Source organism: Cutaneotrichosporon cavernicola, assembly GCF_030864355.1.
Source record: "Cutaneotrichosporon cavernicola HIS019 DNA, chromosome: 4".
Lineage (NCBI taxonomy): Eukaryota > Fungi > Basidiomycota > Tremellomycetes > Trichosporonales > Trichosporonaceae > Cutaneotrichosporon > Cutaneotrichosporon cavernicola.
In genome coordinates, this window is record NC_083396.1 from 1,821,685 (window position 1) to 1,838,915 (window position 17,231).

The following is a 17,231-nucleotide window of genomic DNA, read 5'->3' on the forward strand; positions in this document are numbered from 1 at the left end:
GAGGGCTCGATTAAGTTTTACATAAGTTGGAATCCTAAATGGCATTGACATGACCAAGCATCTATGATGGTAAGTCAACTTGTACAACCAACCTCATCACAATGGCCGAAGTACTCGAGACGCCTGTATCGCGCCGCCTGGCCTCGGTGAAGAACATCATCATCGTCATCTCCGGCAAGGGTGGGTCCTCATCATTTCAGATCTAACGGCAGGTGGAGTTGGCAAGTCGAGCAGTTCGGTACAGTTGGCGCTGTCGCTGCTCAACCAGGCGCCGGGCACGCGTGTGGGCCTCCTAGACTTGGACCTGACTGGCCCCTCTCTTCCGCGTATGGTGGGCCTCGACGTCCCCGGTGCAACTGTTCACCAGTCTTCGGCCGGGTGGGTTCCGGTCTATGTGGACCGTGAGCGGCGGCTGGGCGTCATGTCCATCGGGTTCCTGCTCAAGGACCGGGGTGACTCGGTTGTGTGGCGCGGACCAAAGAAGGACGGCATGATCCGCCAGTTCCTCTCCGAGGTGCGGTGGGGCGACCTCGACTACCTCATTATCGATACGCCGCCGGGCACTTCTGACGAGCACATCTCCCTCCTCACCCACCTACACCCCATGTTCACGCCGACTGCCGGCAGGCCGACTGTGCCGAGTGCGGTGGTGATCACGACGCCGCAGCAGACGGCGTTGAATGACACTCTGAAATCAATCTCGTTTACGCGCAAACTCGCACTGCCAGTCCTCGGCCTGGTCGAGAATATGGCGGGATACGTGTGCCCGTGCTGCGATGAGATCAGCGACCTGTTCGGGTCGGGGGGTGGCGAGCGCCTTGCTGAAGAGCAGCACATCGGGTTCCTCGGTCGCGTCCCCATCGACACGCAGCTCGTCAGGCTCCTCGACGCAGTATCCAAAGGTGAGATCCCTGGAGCCGACACGGACGAGGGCAAGGAGGCTGTCAACGGAGAGAACAAGGACGAGTTCCCACTCCTCGACAAGTACAACGCGACCACGTCGTCCAAAGTGTGGAAGGACATTGCCAAGCGGGTTGTCGAGGAGATCGAAACGCGACGGGCAACCATCGCCGTCGCCCTCACCAAGGTGTGAAGCGCATCGCATCAAGACATAGACACATGTTGTACACCCATTGAGAGAGCATGCCACTGATAACTATTTGCGCCGTTGGTTAGTTGGTTGCACATGCCAGTCGTACCAAGAGTACATCCCAACCGATGCGACTGCCTACAGCAGCCGCGAATATCTACCCCGAGAGGCGTCTACGACGTGGGGGTGCCGTGTAGGACGCGGTTTGGGTGCTAGCCTGTTCAGTATTACCCAGGCTTGCGGTTTCCCCCCGGGGCGTCTAGTTATGGGTATCACTCCCCCTCCCTCTTCTTCTCCTCGCCTGGTGGTGCGTAGTGACCGTGCTTGGACATTTTAGGTGCAGGACTGTAAGCTGCGACTTGGTGTTTGTAGGAACCCTCGCATCCCCCTTGTCATGGGAGGAGGGAGATTTTGTTGTTGGCGACGGGCGAACGCGGCTGCACCCAGTCGCGGCGCTCAAAGCACGCAAAGAGGAGGTCGTAGCCCTCAAACTCGTAGATGATGCGGTCCTTGCGGGTGAACGCGCCATCGAAGAGGTCGGCGCCGATGGCGTTGGTGGCCGGCGCAGCGGCGGCCGGCGAGTCCTCGCCCGTCGAGACGAACAGCGTGATGGTCAGGCGGTTCGGCTGGAAGATGTCGACTACGCGGCGAATGAGAGACGACATGTCGGGGCGACCGCTCGGGTCGTTGGGGCGCAGCGGAAGGGGCACGTTGCACTCGAACGACGCGTACGACCAGCCATCCTCGGGCGTGACGTGGATGGTAAAGTAGCCGCCGTCGCCGTGAGTGCAGTTGAGGCCCGAGCCTACGACCGCGTTGGCAGAATAGCCGCACGGCTCAAAGCCGAAGCTGTCGAGGATCGTCTCGCTCTTGGGAAACAGGGTGTCAATACCGAGCTGGGCAGAAATGTCCGCGCCCAGCTCATGGCCCGAACGCGACTCGGGCGTAGCGCCAATCGGGAGCTCGGGCAGGAAGAAGGGAGCGGCGCCTGCAGGCGTGAGGTGCGACATGAGAATCTCGAGCGTCTGGTCGGGGGCTCCAGAGCAAGGTGGAGGTAGGGCTAGTAGTCTCTCGGGCCCAGCGGGAGCGAGCGCGACTGGGTTCGCGCCCGTAATGTAGAGCAGCCAGTTGTCGCGGTTAATCGGGCCAACAGTGTAGGCTGAACCCGAGTTGCCTGAGCACGTTAGCGGAGTGCCACTTTTTTTTTACAAAGGTGGTGACAGCCAGGGTGGGCATGCCACATTTGACAGTCGGTATGTGGGCCTGGGCCCAAAGTCTAGAGGCACACTCACCAAACACATTGTCAAGGAACTTGACTTCCTCAGTCCAGTCACGGTGCGGCCCCTGCTGACGCTCGGGGAAAAAGAACGACTTGCGAGAGTAGAAGCACCTGGTCGATCAGCGTCGAGGTCTGGGAGCTCATTTGCTCGCGCGGGTCTGTGCATCGCCGCACGGTGACAACACGGCCTTTTTACCGCTGCTACCCCGCATTTCCGCCGCCCGAGTGTAGTCACGGTGGCAAGGCTCTGCTGAATACTGTAATGTGGTCCACAGCGCAATACACGGGGCGGTGGCGGATACATGCTTGCCGGATGGCGGTGGATGTGGGCAGCGGGGCGCGTTTTGGGCGTAGCTCGACGGTCTTCCCACGGTACAGGCACTTGAACTCACCTGTAGACGTTGGTGAAACCGCAGTACTCGCGGGCAATCTCGAGGATGCGGTTCAGGCCGAGGAGGTTGAGGGTAGTGCCACATGTCTTGAGGATGACGACATGGGGAGCGACAAAGAGAGACGACTCGCTGTCATGTGAGTCAAGTGTGTTGACACGGGCGCGCGCTGAACGGGAAAATTGACCGAGTCCAAATAAGAAGGTTGTACTTACGAGAGAAGGTAGCTGTCGAGCTCGTCGCCTTCAATGACGCTGAGAACCTTGCACTTGACAATGTCAAGCATCTCCTCCCACACTGCACGGGGCACGGTGCGGAGGCCCTGGAAGGGCTGGCCGTTCGAGGAGACGCCCGCACGGCGGCGAGCGCTATTGTCATTGGCGCTGAGGTGGCCGTTCTTTACAATGTTGCCGTTACCATTGGCGGTGGTGGAGAGAGGCGACCCATGGTTCGCGGAGCCGGTGCCGACAAGAGCGTCGGGGGTGGGCGCGAACCAGACCTCTAATAACCTTGGACGTTAGGTGTTTTCTGGGGAAAAAGCGCTCACTTCTCTGGTCCCTCAAAGGGGCCAGGCGACGTGTCTGGCTCGGAGAGGATGAGCGGCGAAGGGGGCGTCGGGGTAATAGTCTGGGCCATATCGTCGGCGGCGAGGACCCTCCCTAGTCACTGGCTGCCTGCTTTTGAAGGAGGTGTTATCAGAGGTTTTGAGGGATGGGTAGCAGCAAACGAATCAATGAGGCCTTGAAACCCAACACTGTTGCCAAACCACTCCACTTTCCAAAATTGGATTACCTGAACAGGTCACGTGAACATTAGATCAGGGAACCCCTTTTCTATTGAGCGGAAGCAAAATGGTAATGGAGGAAAAATTATGGGTTTGCCTTGGGGTTGACATGTCACACGAGCGAGTGCAATGTGCACTACTGAACGAGCCGTGTAACAAGCAACTGTACTGAAAAGGAACGTGGTTGGTTGGACCTTGCACCGTGCATAACCTAACTCTGACCCACTGGGGCCATGACCCACTGGCAAACAAGCCGCTCATTACTGGGCTGAGCTCATGTTACCGACGCCAGACGCCAGACGCCACACACTCATCGGCCATCACGCCATCATCATCAGTGGACAGGGCATTCGGCCACCACCAACCATCGGTGATCGGCCATCAACCACAAATCTGAATGTGGCACTTGGCACTTGGCACTTGGCACTTGTAATGTACTGATCTGATCCACACCAAAGAGGCGCTTGGAACTGCACTAACCAACACAAATACATACACAGTCAGATCAAGTGGGAAGATTGTCAGTTGTCAGATTGGGTATTATATAGTGTTTCTCTGGAGCTCTAAGACCTGCGGATCTTGAGCACAACCCAGAGGAGGGTGCGGTAGATGACGAAGATGCCGACGAGGATGCCAGTGTATCCACCAACTGGGATTCCAGCGAACTCGAGGTAGTGGAGGACATCTGGTCGTCAGTTGGGCTAGTGGGGGTTGACATACCTTGGCCAGTGACCTTGCACTCGCCGTACTGAGCAATGGTGGCGGCCGAGGGTGGGTACGCGCACTGGCACGAGCCGTCGGGGAACACACCCGTGTTGCATTTGAAGACCTCACCGAAGAGGTCGTTTTTTGCCAGGATTTCAAACGCAAAGGTCTGGAAGTCCATAAAGTGCTGGGGGGGGGTTAGCGCTGCTCTAGGATTAGGTATGTAGGTGGCATGAGGCCGCCAAGAAGAAAACTCACAAAGCTGTAGAACCAGAAGCGGGGGAGAGAGCGTGCCCGGATAAAGTAGCCTTGGACGCACATCCAGAAGCCGTTCATGAAGGCAGTGAGGGCAAGCGCAGCGATAAAGATCGGCACCAAACCCGCAATGAGCTGTACCTGCACCTCTGCGACGAGGAGAGCCAGGAACAGGAACGCGAGGAACCGGAAGAAGTTGGTTGCTCCCGGGTGCAGCCCGATTGCCCAGTAGATGATGAGTGAGTAGAAGAGTGTGCACGCAAAGAGGAAGGGAAGCAAGACGATCGTGTTGGAGAGAATGAACGCGGTCGGTCCATACAGGCCATTACGGCGTTCGCGGACGAAGACGGACCGCTCCTCCAAGAAGGCGGGGATACCGGCGACACTCATGAATGCCAGGAAAGCGACGGAGAAGAAGTGGACGGACAGACGGTCGTTGATAATGCCGTCAGAGTCGCCGAGGCGAATCCAGATCGTCGCGATCATCACGCCCATGCCGATGTACATGCCCAGACGGACGCCGTAGGCCAGGAGGTTGCGCGCGTAGTTGAGGACGGTGCGTTCGGAAAGTACACCGACGACGGCGAGGTTGTGCATAAAGGGCTTGCGGGCGATGGTGATCTCGTTGGGCGTCTCGGCCGAGTGCTCACTCGTGCTATCGGCCAAATCGATCTCTCTCTGGGCATTGTACAGTGCTTGGAGGATGGGCATCTTGTCGTCTTCCCCGAAATCGGTGGCGACGAGGTCGAGTAGGTGGTCGGCAGGGTTGTGGAACGCCGGCATGGGCTGCCCGATGGACAGGCAGCGGGTTTCGGCGTTGCTCAAGGACCCGCGGAAGGCGGTGCGGCCCTTGGCGAGAACCATGATCTGGTCGAAGAGCTGGAGAGTGTCGATGCTGGGGCTGTGGATGGTCGCGATGACGATGATACCCTCGGCTTGGGCAATGCGGCGGATGGACGTGATGACTTCGCGAGCGGAAGCCGAGTCCAAGCCAGAGGTTGGCTCATCAAGGAACAGGATGCGAGGATAGGTAACGAGGCCGGTGCCGACGGTAACGCGGCGCTTCTGACCGCCAGAGACACCGCGCTGGATGGGCGTACCGATCTTGAGGTTCTGGCAAGACTGAAGACCAAGAGCAGAGATAATGTCGTCCACGCGCATGCGCGTCTCGACCCTGGTGCGACCCGTGTTGGCCAGGCGAGCGGCGTAGGCAATAGTCTCACGGACAGTGAGGACGCCATAGTGCTCGTCGTCCTGCTCGACAAACGACGAGACCTCGGACATGGTGGAGGCGGTCATGTTGGTACCGTTAAGGCGGATCTGGGGTCAGGGCAGGCACTAGCCACGAATAAGCATAGAGAGAGCACTCACGCTGCCTCCATCCATGGCCCTTTTGCGAAACGACATGATGTCGAGCAGAGTCGACTTGCCGGCGCCGCTTCAGGTTAGCTATGCATGAGGGAGAGGACATACGAAGGGCCGAGGATGGCGAGCATCTATAGTCAGCTGTGTCCATGGGGATATGGGGAAGGAAACTCACTTGACCCTGAGAGACCTTTACGGAGACATTGTCAACGAGGCGGGTGGTGCCGTTCTTGTTCTTGACATCGTATGAGAGGTTGTCAAAGACGGCGACGGAGCCCTTGAGCACCGTCCAGTTTGTTGGAGGCGAGTTCAGTGCCATGGGAAGGATGGTGGATGCGTTGGCGTTGGGGAGTTGTAGAGTGCCATGGTGGTGCTGTTTTATGTCCCATCAATGGTATGGTGACGGGGTTTGAAAGCTGCAGGTCGACGGCGTTTGCTCGTCCATATTCAATTAAGCAGTTTGCAAAGTCAAATAAAGAGGATTCGGATCTGCTTGCAAAGCTGTTTGCATACTGTCCGGGGACTGACACGCAGAGCCCGGCGTTGCAGACGACGGAGGGGTCCGGGAGGGTACTGACCCGAGCAAGACGGAGGGAACCCGGGCTTTGCCCAGATCAAGGGTGTCCCCCTTGGTACGTTACGTTTACTGGCATGGCCAGAAGCATAAACCTGTCGACGAATGCGGCCAGCCAAGGTGCAGATCAAAACCAAGCACCTGGAACCGAAAGTTCCGTGGATGCAGTCTCCGAGTATGACGTGGGAATGTAATGGCATACTGGCCCTTCTTGTTGGAATGTAAGATACGAGGAGATGTACAGATGGCTAGGTTTAAACTTGATTGTGTTGATCGTCAAGAGCAGAGACAATCCGACGACTCAAGCCGTTGCAGGACGTCAGCACTGCAAGGTGGCACGTGCAAGTGACCTGGGGTTGTTGGAGTGGCGGCGCTTCAATTGCCGGGGGCTTGGACCGTTGCGCAAAGCAAGCAAGATCTCGATCATCTACAATCCATGAATCCTAAGGAGAAGCGAGAAGCGCCCGGTGCGTGCACGGTGTATGTTTCGGCCAACGAGCCAACGAGCGAGCACTAACAAGCTTGCAAGCCTATTCTTGGCCAGAAGACAAGAAGTGCTGCGAATAAGAACTGGGCCATGGAGGGCGAATATGAATATGAATCTGAATCTGAATCTGTTACCTGGGTCACTGTTTTTAGAATGTATAACAAACGCCTGATCGCTTGAACAGCTTTGGAAGCGGGCAGTCGATCATCTGGTTGTATCGGTATATAAATATCCGTCGATCTATTGCTCAAGGTCTGTCCCCGCGCGTCACTAACAGCGGAATGTATAAACTAACCTGGCGATTGTATTGCAGTGTGGATGCAGTCTAAGCTCTTAAGCTGTTCTGTACAGGCACTACACAAGCTCCGACCCAGTTTTCACGCTTGCGGCCAACTTTATCAATATGGCCCCGACAATTCCGGGTGCCTGATACGGCTGGTAGCGCTGCAAGGGCCAACGGTGTCTGGTTTCGGGGTTGTCAGAGGGTACGAAAATGGTGTTGTTTAGAATAGACGAGGGTATGCTCGCCATGCTCAGTCGCCGTTCATTCTGGATCCGTTGAAACGAGACCGCCCATGTCCGACTTTGCAGTTGAATCTATCCCACACGCCGAGATTGGGCCCAAACTCTCCTGCCAGGCCCCAGTGGACCTAGGGTTGCGGTGAAAGATCATGTCAAGATATGTGGGACCATGAATCCAGGAATGGGATGGACATGACAGCCATGTGATGGACCGACCATCAACGTGCTCAGCGCACAGCGAGCACAACGATACTCTCTTGCACAACCAACGCCCCCCTCAAGGTCAAGGCGTCTGCCAACAGGTACTGCGCCTCGTCGTCACACCTCCCACGCCGCTCATTCAACTCCCTGCTGCTCGGACCGGTCTCAATGCCTGCCTGATATCCAATACACACAAATCCTACAAGCCACCTACTCGTTCTCTTGTCAGCTCGACCTCTTATCGCACTCACAAAGAGATACTCGACCTCATCGACGGCCGAGTGCTCGCGCTCTATCTCATCGCGCGTGCCCGTGTTGATAGGCATCGGGCCTGGTAGTTCCATATCCTCGTCAAACACGTCGCCGAGGTCATCGCTCATCGGGCCCAGACCCATCACAGGGCGCAGAGGCGAGCCGCCCGAGCTCGAGCGGCGCCGGTCAGTCGGGCTGCGCGGAAGCAGCTTGAGCGTCGGCGACATATTCTGTTGTCAGTTTCCACCACAAAAACAGAACTCACCTCCCACGTGCTCTCATCCTGGCTTGGGCGACGTTGCTTGCGCTGCTGCATCGCTGCAAACATACTCCGGCCCTCCTCCTCGGCCTCGAGGCGCGCGTCCTCGCCCAGCTCGCCCACCGTCACGACGCTCTCAGAGTCTGAAATATCTGAAATGCTGTCGTCGTCCCCACTTCGCCGCATCAACTGGCCGAGCCGGATCCACGCGGCGTCGTCACGCTCTGCGGGGCCAGGTGCACCGGGCGATGCGTCCGGTCGCACCTCGCCGTACTCGTCCCAGTCCTCCTCGCTGGTGCCCTCGCCAAAGACCTCGCGCAGGACGTCCTCGTACTCGTTCATCCAGAACTCGATCATGCCGTCTGGGTTGTACGACATGTCAGCGGATGTGCGGTTGGGTGGGAACAGGTCGTGTTCAGACGATGAGATCGAGTCGAGCCGAGAACGTCGGCGGCTGGCGGCCAGACTGTGCTCGTCGAACATCGCACCACTCGTCGAGTCTGTCCGCCGGTGAGCCGGCTCGACGAGCGCACTGGGAGCCAGGTGCGCCGCGTAGTGGCGCTTGTTGTAGAACGCAATGAGGGACCGAAGTGCCAGCTCCTGTGGCTTGCCGACCAGCTGGTCCTCTGCCTCGAGGTCAGCCTCCACACCCACCAGCCAGTCGTTGCGCAGCTCAGGCCTGCAGTTGAGGTAGATTGAGGTGATTATCTTCATGTTGGCTGCGCGAGTTAGCGACACACAAATTTCAACTCACTCGAACGCCACTTGCGTCCACAATATGGCATGTGGGACTTGACAAGCTTGAGCACCTGGAGCTGGAGCATCGGCTGGTTGACACGCAGTACGCGCTTGAGGATCGAGCTGCTCTTGTACTGGCACATGAGCAGGATGCGGTGCGTGCGGTGCTTGGTGATCTTTTGCAGGATCTTGACAAGGTTGATTGCCGCAAAGAAGTTGCGCCACGAGTAGTCGTGGACGAGCTCGACCTCTTCCCCGTTCTCCTCCACCACCGTCTCGGGCTTGTTGGTGTTGTTCGGGGGCTTAAGAATCTCCAGAATCTCGTCGAGGGGCTTGTTCTCGCCCGACCCGTGAAGATGCAAGTAGCGGAAAAAGGCGCACTCGGGCATCTCATTCTTGGACTGTACCATCTGCGAGATTTCCTGCAAGTTGAAAATCTTGAGCACGAGGACTAGACAGTTCGAGTCGAGGAGTAGCGACGTGAGGTGGTGGAACTTGAGGATGTCTGTGGTCAGCTAGAGAGAGGCGATGATTAGCTCACGGGACGCCTTGAACCACTTGAGCAGTAGGAGAATGATGGCCGAGACTGCCTTGGAGGTAATCTCCCTGTGGCGTGCAATGTCGATCTCCTCCTTGGTTGGCGGAGGGAGATCTTGATGTGCTGGCGTTAGCTGGTAAACGTGTTCAGCAGCTCACGAGGCATGTCCTGGGTTGGCGAGGTCATCCCTTGCCCTCCCATACTCTGGCTGAGATGTTGGGGCTGCGTTCCTGAACCAGTCACGGTGGCCAGTAGCAACTTGAGGAGCACGATTACCGTGTTCTGCATCATCGGGAGCATGGAGCGCTGGCGTCAGACAGACGGCGCGAGAGCGGTGGGTGGGGATTGGTTGGGTGGGTACGAAGAGGTTTGGAGGTTGGTTGAGGGAGTGGGGATTGGGTTGGTTTGGAGAGACTCACGTAGAGCACCTCGACGCGGTACAGCCGCCGCGCCGCCGCGCGCTTCTCCTTGGCCAGCTTGATGCCCTCACTATCGTCCTTTGCTTCTGCCCTCATCTCCTCCTCTTCGTAATGCCAGTCTCGCTGCATGGCGTCCTCGGCCGCGCGGTCCTCGTCGTCGTCCAGGTGCATGTTCGAAAAGCCGATGAGACCTGAACGCCCCAGTCCACGCTCCTCTCTCAAACAATCCTCGCGCGCCTCCCAGAGCTGATACAGACCGAGCGAGACGAAGAGGTGAGAGTTGTAGAGCTGGTCTGCCTCCTCAATGGCGTAGGGCACGAGGCTGGCTGGCGGGCCCTGCGTCGATTGGGAATAGGGGAAGACGAATGGTCGCGTGGGGTCGGTCTGGAACTGTAGTTTCTTCGGGCGTTGCTGTGGTGTCTGCGGTGGTGTTGGCGCTGGGGTGCCGGGTTGTGGCATGGAGGGGTGGTTGGATGGACTGAAGGGACTGGAGGAGCTGCTAGGGATCTCGGTGGAGTGGTAGTTGGGCCGGGCTGGGAGAGGCCTGATGCTGTCCGCCAACGCTTCTGTGGACACGGGCACACCCGTACCTTGTGATGACGACGGCGCAAAGGTCGGATACTTTGTCGATGTGTCGCGGCGCCAGTTGGCAATGTCTATTGGCGTCGTCTTGGCAAACTCTGCTGTCAGCTACCCGAAGCTTGGTCTAGCTGACCCTTCTCTTCCGGTCCTAGACCAGCTAGCTCGCGCGATAGTGCTTTCGTCTTGGCTGCCTCGCGCATGCCGCCGAGACAGGCGAGCAGTGTCTTCCACAATAACAGGAGCACCTTCTTGACTGGATAGCCTCGTGGTACCAGGCGGTCCTTGAGACCAGCAACCATGCCCACGAGCATGAGCGGAAGTGGAGGATTCAACGTCACTGTGAGGGTTAACCATAAACGGGAAAATAACCTACTGAGCTCGTCGCCAAAGGACTCGTCGCTCCTAAACACCTCGACGACAAAATAGAGCATAGCGAGGACGTCCATGAGCTCCGACGAATGGGTATCGAACGGATCAGTGGGGACAAGGTTGGTCGATCCGGCCCGTTCGCGCATCTGCATAGAAGCCGGTGCGCGCTCGAGAACACTGTCGTCAGCTACAATGCCTTTCTTCAAGCTGGACATACTCGGTGGCGTCGTATCGTCTCGCCGCCTCGCGAAGGCTATACACCAGTGTAGAGACACCATCGACGCTGCGGAGGAGCTTGGCATTCTCGATGATCCAGTGTAACTGCATCTCGGGCGACTTTGTCTCGGCAAAACACCCTTGTAGGAGATACAAGAGGCGGCCCTGCGCGGCGCGTCTTTGCTCATCGACGGGGCTTTCGAGGTATTCGAGCTGTGTCTCGATATATCCCCTTCGCTTGGCGAGGCTCGCGCTTGTCCATTCTATATCAGCGCATCTCTAGGGGTCACGCACCGCCATCAAAGCTCCCCGCGAAGCGGTTGCGGTTCTCAGCAACATGTGCCATCTCGTTGTAGGGATAGAACTCGTCGAATTCGTTCATGAGCGTGTCCGTGTCGTCGTATCGGTAGTCGAAGAGTTGCGTCTGTTGTTAGGCCAAGCGAGAAACAGACATTGGGCTTACCTTCTGCTGCGCAGCCGCGGCGCGCATCTGCTGCTCGAGGGTCATGGTATCCGTCATATCTTCGGTCGGTGACATGGGTGGACCAGACCCCTCACCCCCCGACCGAGGCCGCAAGTTCTGCAACTGCGGTTTCTCCTGCGACTTGAGCAGTCCTTCCATCCACATAGCGAGAGCGAGTGTAGTGTGGGCTATACGGAAAGGAAGTTGGAGGTAATAGCATCAATGACGCTGGGTAACGCGTAAGACCACGTGGGTTTGACCCCGTTCAAAAGTCGGATTGTCCGAGGTGGTCGCTGCGTCCACCAACTGCTGCAACATTAATTGATTTGCTCTACTCCTCATCTTCATCTCATCAACATGCGCTTCTTCTCGACCGAAACGCAGGAACCACCAGCTACTCCAACCCCAAAAGCGGCCGCCTCAACGTCCCAGCTGCCACCTGACCACCCCCCCGTCCCCGAGGGCGCCACTTGTCCCGTGGACGAGTCGGCACGCGCGACCTGGCTACAGGTATCTGAGGCCGAGGCCGCATCGCACCCGCTCAAGGCGGCTTCATCTTCACAGGCCAGGACTGGGCGGCTGAGCCACGAGCGCGAAGTGTCGTCTATCCCCCGGGCGGCATCGGCGACCTATGCATTCCCCGAGGAGCAGGCTGCCAAGCCTGTTGCTGGCGAGGAGACGGGTAACTGGGTGTATCCGTCCGAACAGCAGTTCTTCAACGCCATGATGCGCAAGAATCATAATCCAAAGGCGGGGGATATGCGGACTATTGTGCCGATTCACAACGCCGTCAATGAGAAGGCTTGGGAGGAGGTGCTTATGTGGGAGGCGGGTAAGGGCGGAGATCGGTGTGGTGGCGCCCGGCTTAGTTCTTTTGTTGGGAGGCCGAAGGAGCGATCACCGAAGGCTTGGGTCAAGACTATGTTCGGGTGAGTGCCCGAGGTGTGGGTTGGGGTTGGAGAGGAAGCATATGGACCGTCCTCGGAGAGGAGTTGTGTGAGCGGTCGCAAACAGAACGCTGATACCAGCTACACCGCTCCCTTCGACCGCCACGACTGGATCGTGGACCGGTGCGGCAAGCCGATCCGCTACGTGATCGACTTCTACACAGGCAAGCCCAACCCGGCGGCCCCCGACATGCCGACGTTCTACCTCGACGTCCGCCCTGCTCTCGACGACTGGGAGCACGTCAAGACCCGCATGTCGCGGTTGTTCCAGTAAGAGACATAGCATTGTAGAGGTACACCACCATTCATCGTCTAATCGCGTCTGCTCGTCTACAAGTACATGGTCTGGGGTCAGCTATCGGGAAGGTTCTTGTAGCTTGCTACTTACAATGTCGAGCTTCTATGCCTTGGGCCCCTTACCGCCGGGGATGAGCATGGCGATGTTGTTGCCGTTCAACAGCGTTTGCCCGAGCTTGGTCTCGATGATGCCCTGTGCCGTCACCTCGCTGCTGTCAGCTGAAACCTAACAGCGTTTAGCTTGAGTACGCACTACTCCTTTACGTCCTTGAGCACCATGTCTGCTGTCAGCGGGGGTGGAAGTATAGGGAGAAAAGGAGTAGGGAGCGGAGTGATGCGGCGAGTGGGGAAAGGAGTGAGAGGAGGAGAAGTAGGAAATCGCCAAGCACTCTTCTTAACCAGCCGGAGGAGTGGGGCCGTGGATGGGAGACGGGGTGGCAGGGAAGGCATGAGAGGTGGGAGGGGCGAAGAGAAGCGTTGGAACGAGACCGGTACGCGTGCAGTTAGATTCAATCTGGCGACGGATCCCTTCAGCGGCTAGAAGAACAGGCGAGAGCCGCCGAAAGGAATCGCAGAGACAGACTGCGCTATGTACATCAACGCGCGCCCATCTCGTTCTGGTCGAGAGGGAACGCTCAGACAGAGACAGAGACAGAGACGGAACAGAAATAATACTCACTGACGTAGTCGTCAAAGCCCATGAGCGTGCCGGTAAACTCGCGCTCGTTCTTCATGACGACCCAGATGGGGCTCCCGATACACTGGTCGACGAGTTCGAGGGGTAGGATGGTGGACGCCATGGTGATTGAGTGTTGTTGTGACGAGATGGCTTGGGTCGTGAGTACAAGAGAAGTGAGGTCAATGTCACGTGTCGGGACCAAATTCCAAGCCTGATCATGCAACCAAAACGCGCCGGTTCTCGACTGCGCTGATGTGTACTTGCAACTATATCTCTGCATGCGCTCCGCATGTCCCGCTTGCTCCACTCCTGCTCGCTCACATTAGCAACAGGGCAACCCCATACATCGGCAGATGGCAGATGGTGTATGATACGAGGACGTACGGAGAGATCAGCTATATGTACAGCGCAAGCATGCGTGGCTCCACGGCGCCCGTGTCTATTGGCGCGACGCGCCGGGGGGGAGCCGGGGACGTCTGCCCAAGTGGCAGAGGTCGGGGAGACGGGGGGAAAAGGGTATGAAAACTCTACAGACATCTACATTCCGGTGCCGGTCATGTGGTGCTTCTCGTTGGCAGCCTGGCGTCAGGAACAGAAATGCCAGATATGCTTACGTTAGAAACAGTCAAGTACGCCCGGGAAATGTCCTGCGGCTTGACCGCCTGAGCGACCTTGTCGACGGCAGTCGCTGGCATGGTAGCCTGCTCCTCGCCGTCCTCGTTGTACTGGAACACAGAGCGCATGAGGCTGAGGAAGCGCTCCGTCTTGACAAACTTGGGCACCGAGTCGGTGGCCATGAGACGGAAAATGTGTGTCTGGATGCGCTCGTACAGGAAGACCATGTTCTGGAGCTGGCTGGCGTGGAGCGAGTTGCCGACGCCGGGGAGGATCTCAGCCTTGTCGGCGTTCTTGTCCTCCAGGATCTCGTTCATGTACGAAATGAGCTCGCCACGCAGTTGGTGATCAATGTTCAGTTCACAAGGCGAGGCGGGCGCAAGGTATGCTGTGGTCAGCTATAGTTAGCAAGCTCAGCTCACTGTTGTAGATGACGAAAGCCATGGAGATCAGGTCCTGCTGATGCCTCTCCATGGCCTGCAGGCCTTGTCCACTCTGTGTTGGCAGGGCACCAGGCGCTGCCGCGGCAGAGGACGAGGTGTTGAAACGACGCTTGAAATCTTGCACGTCGAGCCAGAAGCTGAGGTTCTCCTCGCAGAAGTTTGCACGAAGGAACTCGCGGAACAGGGAACGCAGCGCGGGCTCCTCGAGAATCTGCTTGAGACGGGCAGTGTGCGAGTCCTTGACCTTCTCGTCCTGACCCTCCACGAGGAACTCGGCGCGCAGCCGGTCAGACACCGATGTGCGACGAGCCAAGCTCATGTCGGTGGCAGAAGCCAGCGACTTGGTCGGGTTGGCAGCGCCTGGACGGACGTCCTGCACCGACTCGGACGCAGCCCGGTTGGACTGAAGGGTCGAGCGGTCAACAACCTGGCGTGGCTGGTCCCACTTGGCGACCTGAACACCCTCCTTGGTAACGCGGTAGATAGCCTTGTCTGTGGCACGGAACTCGGCCTCAGGCATAAGCGCACCGGCACCACCACCGGCACCACCAGCGCGAACCTGGACGACGACATTGCTCTCCTTGACCTTGGACTTGTCCGACACCAATGAGATGAAGCCATAACGGGCAAACTGGCCGAGCACCTCGGCAGCTTCGTCAACACCGATTATAGTGGTGAAGTCGCACATCCAGTCGACAGCCTGCAGGGCGCTAAAGTGGTATTCGTCACCTCTCTTCTTGTCCGTCGCTGGTGGGGGGAGGCGGCGCACAATGACGCCAAGAGTGCGGTCACACTCCTCTCCTGGTGGCAGAGGAGGGGCACGGGCGTGGGGACGGGAGTGGTACTGCGCCATGAGCTCGTCATCCATAAGACGGGAGACGTTGGGTTCCCGCCCCACAAAGCGGCGGAAGAGGACCTCGATGACCGACTTGGTAATTAGAATCTCGTCATCCTGGGTTCGGCGCTCGAGGTGGAGCAGCTTCATGCAAATGGGCTGGGTGGCGAACACGCGGAGGAGATGGTCGGCAGAGATGCCGTTCTTGGTAATGAAACGCTCAAGAATGTGCAACCCTTTAGGGGTGAGCATGAAAACGCCACGATCCTTGAACACTTTAGAGCTCAGGTCTGTGGCGTTTTCAACCAGGTGGGCCTCCATCAAGTGTTGTCCAACGCCCCGGGCCATATCGCGCGACATGGTAAAGGTAGTAGTGGTTGTCGTGGTGATGATGCGAGATGGGTCCTTGGGGTCTGCGGAGCGGTTGGACTGGGAAAACTTGAGCGAGGAGAGGTTGACACATGCTTCGTCGCTACCATCAGCATCAGTGTGATTCGGCAGTTGAGGATTGAGTGGCGCTGTTAGGGTTGGAGGGTTGCATTCCAGCAAGGGTTTCGCTTGTAGGTCCAAGCTCTTTGTCCTCCACCCGATGGCCGGTGGTCCGTGCGGCAGACGGTAAGCGAGTCTGCTACTCACGTTGTAAAGCTGTTTGGGTACGTTTTGAAGAAGGAGCGGTGGGGTTCGAGACGCAGAGACACGATCATGGTGGCAAACAAGTCGTGTGTGTCCTGTGGTGTGAGCTGGTGTATTAGCGGTTAAAGCTCACCTTGACGAATGGCCTCCCCCTACGGGTGGTCTTCATCAAATGGGACGACTGGGACGACACTGGAGCGGACATTGTAAGTCCTGGCGGCGGGGGGGGGGGGGGGGGGGGGAAGCCGGGGTGCCGGGGCGAAGGGGGTCCGAAAGGAAGGTGTGGGTGGGTTTGGGTTGCTTGGACGGTTGCGGGTTACGGTGGTTGCGAATGGGTCGCGGTTGCTCTCAACGACCAAGAGTCGGGTGAGTGGAGGTTGAGGGGGGGTTGGTTGTGATGTGGATCAAAGTGCTGACTCGTGTAGAGTGTGTATGGGTTGAAGTGGAAACAGAGGGGTTGACCTGTTAAAGTTGAGAGGTGGTTAAGAGTCAAGAAAGAAGAAGAGAAGACGTTGACGGAAGGTTGATGTGCAGCGTGAGGCGAGTCTGGCAGGCTTGTAGCAAAGGGGAATGGAGAGGGGGAAGGGAGGAGGGGAAGGAGGGATTGAGAATCGACAAGGGATAGGGATTCCGTTTCCAAAGGTAGGGGATAGAGAGCCCGTGCGACAATGTCGCGAGGTGGCAACTTGTCAAAGGGGTTTTGACTTTGTGGTCGGTGGTGGCCGATCCACAGCGTGAGCGTGGCTTGCTATTCAACCAGTGAGCCAGTGAGCAATAAAGGAGCAGGTCAACGGCGGGGAAGATCGCTTAAAGGGATGATGGCCAGGTGAGTTATGGTGGCGCTAGGTAACGTCTTTGAATCTTGGGCCTGGGTCGGTTGTGGCTTGTGGCTGGTCAGCTGGGCTGGGGGTTGTGTTGAAGCGTTTCCGAGTGTCTTGGTGTCTTGATGTCTTGGTGACTTGGTGTCTTGTGTCTTGGTACCAGTGTTCCAGCGTTCCAGTAGTGCTGGGTTTGAGGTTTGGTCCGAGGTTGTCGCCACTTGTTGCAACTTGGGGGTCAAGCGCGGCTAGAGGGCTTGGGCGTGTTTGGGATGCGTGGGTTAGAGGAGTAGAGTAGGAGAGGGGTATCGGTTTGGAGGGCGTCAGTTGGATAGGAGGGAAAAAAAGGATGAGGTGCATGGAGCGCCAGTGGTTGGGTACAGGTACAAGTTGATCTGAAACGCGAACAAAGCCCTCGACGTTGTATGTAAAGAATATACAACCAACAAAGTACCTTTGGAGGTATGGAGGGTAGCA

At 57.7% G+C, this 17,231-nt stretch overlaps 6 protein-coding genes across 6 annotated transcripts; 2 read left to right on the top strand and 4 right to left on the bottom strand.

The window, feature by feature from the left end:
- Window positions 1-101: 101 nt before the first annotated feature.
- On the top strand, window positions 102-1,093 carry CFD1 (uncharacterized protein; the record flags this gene model as incomplete). The annotated part of the gene is made up of 2 exons (XM_060600576.1): window positions 102-180; window positions 213-1,093. The coding sequence occupies 2 exons, from the start codon at window positions 102-104 to the stop codon at window positions 1,091-1,093; spliced, it is 960 nt and encodes a 319-aa protein (XP_060457156.1).
- Window positions 1,094-1,482: 389 nt separating this feature from the next.
- Window positions 1,483-3,394, bottom strand: SPE2 (uncharacterized protein; the record flags this gene model as incomplete). Its single annotated transcript, XM_060600577.1, has 5 exons — window positions 1,483-2,264; window positions 2,383-2,480; window positions 2,762-2,890; window positions 2,974-3,267; window positions 3,306-3,394. 5 exons carry the CDS (start codon window positions 3,392-3,394, stop codon window positions 1,483-1,485), a joined length of 1,392 nt encoding a protein of 463 aa, XP_060457157.1.
- A 711-nt stretch (window positions 3,395-4,105) lies between these two features.
- Window positions 4,106-6,186, bottom strand: CcaverHIS019_0407130 (uncharacterized protein; the record flags this gene model as incomplete). The annotated part of the gene is made up of 6 exons (XM_060600579.1): window positions 4,106-4,227; window positions 4,263-4,434; window positions 4,506-5,822; window positions 5,874-5,940; window positions 5,976-5,998; window positions 6,043-6,186. The coding sequence occupies 6 exons, from the start codon at window positions 6,184-6,186 to the stop codon at window positions 4,106-4,108; spliced, it is 1,845 nt and encodes a 614-aa protein (XP_060457158.1).
- Window positions 6,187-7,861: 1,675 nt separating this feature from the next.
- Window positions 7,862-11,652, bottom strand: FAR11 (uncharacterized protein; the record flags this gene model as incomplete). The annotated part of the gene is made up of 12 exons (XM_060600580.1): window positions 7,862-7,870; window positions 7,903-8,133; window positions 8,169-8,881; window positions 8,917-9,405; window positions 9,442-9,561; window positions 9,597-9,744; window positions 9,858-10,537; window positions 10,573-10,776; window positions 10,813-10,985; window positions 11,026-11,287; window positions 11,319-11,448; window positions 11,488-11,652. The coding sequence occupies 12 exons, from the start codon at window positions 11,650-11,652 to the stop codon at window positions 7,862-7,864; spliced, it is 3,324 nt and encodes a 1,107-aa protein (XP_060457159.1).
- Window positions 11,653-11,844: 192 nt separating this feature from the next.
- On the top strand, window positions 11,845-12,708 carry CYT2 (uncharacterized protein; the record flags this gene model as incomplete). The annotated part of the gene is made up of 2 exons (XM_060600581.1): window positions 11,845-12,416; window positions 12,516-12,708. The coding sequence occupies 2 exons, from the start codon at window positions 11,845-11,847 to the stop codon at window positions 12,706-12,708; spliced, it is 765 nt and encodes a 254-aa protein (XP_060457160.1).
- A 1,239-nt stretch (window positions 12,709-13,947) lies between these two features.
- SST2 (uncharacterized protein) lies at window positions 13,948-16,141 on the bottom strand (the record flags this gene model as incomplete). The annotated part of the gene is made up of 5 exons (XM_060600582.1): window positions 13,948-13,989; window positions 14,025-14,413; window positions 14,448-15,775; window positions 15,940-16,031; window positions 16,070-16,141. 5 exons carry the CDS (start codon window positions 16,139-16,141, stop codon window positions 13,948-13,950), a joined length of 1,923 nt encoding a protein of 640 aa, XP_060457161.1.
- Window positions 16,142-17,231: the final 1,090 nt, after the last annotated feature.